The sequence below is a fragment of the Diadema antillarum genome, unplaced genomic scaffold (genome assembly GCF_040938485.1).
Source record: "Diadema antillarum isolate AM-2024a unplaced genomic scaffold, OU_Dant_1.0 seq00000061_RagTag, whole genome shotgun sequence".
NCBI classification, from domain to species: domain Eukaryota; kingdom Metazoa; phylum Echinodermata; class Echinoidea; order Diadematoida; family Diadematidae; genus Diadema; species Diadema antillarum.
This window is the reverse complement of record NW_027271165.1, coordinates 207476-212806: the sequence shown is the minus strand read 5'-3', so window position 1 is coordinate 212806 and position 5331 is coordinate 207476. Positions and strand designations below refer to the sequence as shown.

At 39.7% G+C, this 5331-nt stretch overlaps 1 protein-coding gene across 1 annotated transcript; it reads right to left on the bottom strand.

Annotated features, from left to right (window-relative positions):
* Positions 1-3877: 3877 nt before the first annotated feature.
* LOC139725827 (probable G-protein coupled receptor No18) lies at positions 3878-5125 on the bottom strand. Its single transcript, XM_071636904.1, has one exon. It carries the CDS (start codon positions 5123-5125, stop codon positions 3878-3880), a length of 1248 nt encoding a protein of 415 aa, XP_071493005.1.
* Positions 5126-5331: the final 206 nt, after the last annotated feature.

The window sequence follows — 5331 nt, the reverse complement described above, 5'->3', positions numbered from 1 at the left end:
TATATTACGCAAATATGTGTATATATGTAAATATGTATATCATAAAAAGGATGTGATAGATGATTTCTCGAATTATCACACAAGATGGCAATAATTAGAAGCGAGAGAATTCATTATTTTTAGTTTCAGAGACTGAAGTTCAATGCGGATTATTTGTACAGGTCAATGGGAAATGTGTGGGATGGGGACATTATCAAATCTGCCAATACAGTTTTCGATTTGGGTTGCTGCTAATGTCGCAGCATCGGGGAAGCACTATCAAGTTCCATAACTTTCTTATTAAGTTCCTTCCGATTTTGGTGAAATCTGTAACAATTATTTTGCATGTATTGATGCCAACTCAAACAAAGTGTGGAATCCACTTTGAGGCTGTGTGGAGGTTTTAACTAATAGTGAACTACAATAAAAAGATTAACGACCTGCTCGGTTCCACACCAACGAGTATGAACCACGCGATACCAATCTTATGGGGGAAGCGAAATAGTGCTATGAAAGGTCACTGTCAAGTGGACCATATACAAATGTAATTACGTCCTGATCACGGCAATAAACGGATATGTCACCTAAAATGACACGCCGCCCAACATCCTATTATAGTATATCATATTTCCCCTAATACACTGACACATATTATATAGCATGTACATGATACATCATCAAGACCGCTTTTGATACAAATCCAACTTATCACATTTCCATAACCTATACTTGTATTTGTTGACACTATATAGGCCAGATATTACGTTACAGCATAAATCAAAACTAATCGATGGATGTAAGAAGAATGAAAAGACGTGGGAATGACCACATATGGTATAAGGATATCGACCACGGAGTTAGAGTAGGTATCATTTTACATCACTTGTAACATGCGTTAATGTTATTCGCACAGATACGAAACCGTGTTATCATCCCCTTGTATAGTAATGTTGCATACCTTGGTGGAAGGGGAACCATGTCGTGAAATTCAAGAGCATTAAAGGACTAAACCGAATCAGTAAAAGGTCATTTTGAAAAGAAAAAGTAACGATAATAGTATTGATAAAATAGTAGATATTCGATAAAAATCGGATAAATGTTGCGGAAGTTATAAAATTGAGAAGAGTTGTTCATTTTCACCAAACAATTCTTGAACAGTCACTATGAATACGCAGATAATAATTCAGTTTGTATACAAATCATGATGTTTTCAGTTCTGTTCAAACTCAAACTTCAAATCTCAAATCATAGTATTTTCTGACTGATTAGGAAAGTTATTTTACCAGGAATTACATTATGTCTTAAAGTTGTATACAATGTACGTTTAGAGCAGAAGAATTAATTTTCATTAAATTTTCGTATAGGATTAAAGAGAAAATTGTTAGCTGATGACATCGTCAGCTCAATCATTTGCATATTTGATCAACTTTTCGATAACTGTTTTGCAAAAAAAAACATGTACTTGTAAAGGGGCTTTGCTCCTCTGTTCCTTTTTGTAAAAATTTAAGTTATTTCTGGTCCAGAATGGTCTTTTCAGCACACAAGAGTAATTTCGCTGGCTTGATTACAAAAAAGAAAGAAAAAAAAAAGAGAATGCGGATCTTTCCTGACCGAGCTCCTGTGACGATCAAATGCTCAACAACAACAACAACAAAAATCGAGCATTTTTGAAAGTCATATTACATGTGCAATCAAGTCAATTTTGAAAATATATATTACCATCCCATTAATCCGTGTCTGTAATAATGGTTTATTTCAACACTACTGCAGTTACTGTCCATGACAAAAAAAAAAAAAAAAGAGGCAGATCCGGGCACTCATGGTGACAAGTTCACCTGTTTGGCAACATTTTACAATCATCTCAGATACTGTACCATAATTTTGCAGTGACACCCATGTATGGGACTTGTACAATGTACGTGCATTGCATCACACAGGTTTATACACCTGCGATGACTATCGAACGCTGCATTTAATGAAATCATGAAAAGTGGTCACTGTGTATTCGGACGTGCTGTACAAACTTGCACTTATCACTGTGATCTTCCCTCAGAATGTGACACACTTATATCAATTTCTTTATTAGTTTTCACCAATTTTCATGACGTATGGCCAATACCTACAAAGTTTATGATTATATCATAAGTATATGTATTATGTTAATAGGTCCTGGATTCGAATCCCGATGGAATACCATTTTCTTTGCCTATTTTCGTTCAGTTTACAATAACGGGGCAAAAGAAAAAGTGAGAACGTCGTCAGTCTAACATCGCATTCCTTACACACACACACACACACACACACACACACACACATATATATATATATATATATATATATATATATATATATAATCATGTACAAGTGCTATTTATTGCAACAAAAACAAAATATCAAACTTAACTTGACCCCAAGCTATAGATCGCATTATCAGGATGATTGAGTGTGGCGTTCACTTTAGCATTTAAGCGAAACTCCCTAACAGAACTACCTGTATAAACCCAGACAGGGACGTGAAGAAGACCAGAAATATGGTTACTATACGTTCGCCAGTGCCTGGATATGCGTTCCCTATAAGGTGGGCCTCTCTCAAACGAGGATAAAATGGGGCTACTCCACGTATTATAGGTGAAGAAACTGTAAAGAATAGCCTCATGTCATTACGACGCACGTTGTGCCCATACACATACTAATCCCACGACAATGGAACCTCGTAATTGGGTCTGGAGATGTAGCCCGGATGATTGTCCTAAACTTATTGTCGAGAGAAGATTTAGAGACGTTTTATCGAAGTCACAACTGAGCAAGCTTGCAACCTGCTTGAATTGACTGGTTAAAACTTTACTGTTAGGAGAACTACGGGAAATCTCCCGCATACCGTGTACCTGAGCAGTATGAGGAACAGATCAGATGATTCTGTCTTGGTCTCACAATTAGTATAGAGTTGATTGCAACATTATACAACGTAACAACACTGAGAGCTTTATAGATGTCTGTATTGATTTTATTGTATTCGTTATATCATTATTTTTGGCTCTTATGTGTACATTAGATTGCAGTGGTCACATTTTTAAGCTATAAATTGAGGGTCAACACTCAAATATAAGTACAGGATACATCGTGAGGACATTGAAAAGGTGATAGCGCGGTGCAGTCAGTGACGTTTTGTGCTCATCTTCGACTGGATAGAATCACCAAGCTTTCTTGATTTTTGTGTCATTAACTGAAATATTACAAATATCTTAGGAAATTGCACTGAGTAAAACTCCCACTATAAATGGAAGACTATCAATACTGCTATAAATGGCACTTCCTTTTATAATGTTGCCAGCACAACGACTACGTTGGTGAAATGAACTTCAGATCAGTTGGCCGAGGAGTAAAATGTCCCAGAAACACTGTGTACGCCAAACGGGAACAGTTGTTTCCGAGCATCCCTAATTTAGTGCATGTCTTCTCGTTCCTATTTAAGGCCTTTTATCACCGAACCCACTATGTTACATCGAGCTTTGCGGGTTAATGAATCGGACAAGCATAGGATATTGGCTCCAATTCGTATTTGGCATTTTAAAGAAACATGGCGCCGCAGCTTTGCTAATGTTCACCGTGAATGTAAATTTAGCAACGCAGAAATCGTAATTTGGGAAGCTGACAATATTCGAGCTGTTTGTGATCGAAGTTGTTGAAGGGTAAAGACATCAAAATACGAGTTACAATAAATAGCAACAGTCTATATATTATTTTTCATAATGCCTATCAGTTAACAGATAATTTGTGTTTAATAATAGTACAGTGCGCAGTGACAGTACAATGTACATTGACAGTCAGGCAAAAAGCACCAAAGTCCCGCCTGTCATAAATTAGTACTCTATATTATCATGTGAATGTAGGTGCTACATCACAACTGTTCTGGCACCTTTTCACAATATTCTGAGATGTCCGACACTGTCTGGCCGCTGTTCGCACTTTCCCTGGAGAGGCGACGCGGCCGGTGTAATCTGGCATCCAGTTGCCGGGCATTGCAGGTACGTGACGGAGAGGGTGACACAGTAGCACCCATGGACAGCTCGGATTCCACCTGTGCCCTGACGCAAACTTTACAAGAAGCGGGAAGGACGAAACGGAGCGTCCTCTTGAAGGCGTCACGGAAGTGTTTGTTGGTGATGCCGTAGATGAAAGGGTTGCAGGCCGAGTTCAACATGGCAAACCACGTGGATACAACGTAGACGTCATGGGGAAGAAGATTATCCACTTTAAATCCTATGAATAGCATGGTAACACTGTGCGGTAACCAACACAACAGGAATGTTCCGATAACAATGAGCAACGTCGTCGCCGCTTTTGTGTCTTTTCGCAGTTGTTTGGCGCGGCTTGTGAGTGCCGCCATTTTCGAACGTTGCGCAATATTTACAACCGAGCCATTGCCTTGTCCGTTTAGTGCATCTGTGCTTGCAGTCAAGCGATTTTCTTTCAGCTGGGCGTTGATTTGCTTACGATGTGCAGAAGCTATTCGAAATATATTCGCGTAGCAGTAAGTCATAACAATTATCGGCAGGACAATATTAACCGCTAATACAGCTATCGTGTAGGAGACGGGAGTCGACCAATCTGCAGTGCACATATATTCAGTTGAAATGAAAATGTATCGGGACCAGCCGATAACTGGACATATGCTGAAAAGCGTTGATTGAACCCAAATCCATGTCAGAATGGCAGCGATCCTTCGTTTTGACATTCGATCCGAGTAGTGGAACGGGGACACGATACAGAAAAAGCGATCCACGGATATTGCGCCAAGTGTGTTGATACTCACGGTACATACTATCGTCGTGAATGCTCCGATGACGTTGCAAGCAACGTTTCCAAATATCCATCTTCCATGGGCGCAACTAGCCAAGATTGTGGGCATACAGGTCACCGCATTAAGGAGGTCTGCAATGGCAAGATTGGCGATGAAAGCCGCCGTTTTGTTGTGAAGGCTCTTCTCTCTCCAGATTGCAACAAGCACCAGTGAGTTTCCGCAGACACTAGTTAAAATGATTGCTGCCATAGAGACAGTTCCACAAATAATCTCAACCAGCGATCTGTCTTCAACTAGATTGTCTGTAGTGAAATTCTCTGCCGAATAAACCTGCGAATAGCTCATAGTTATGGTGCGAGAAGTACACAGCAGCTGCACGCAAATTGATTCCGGAAGTGAGCCAAAGTTTTTACTCACTATGGAGTTATACCGTTGGGAAACACGTCTGCGCTTGCTTTCTCTTTAGCGTCATAGCTTTCCAGCAACCCACACGGTGTTGTTTGAGTCATTTGGGTGAGTGGCTCGCCACAATGATGCACCCGACCAAGTTC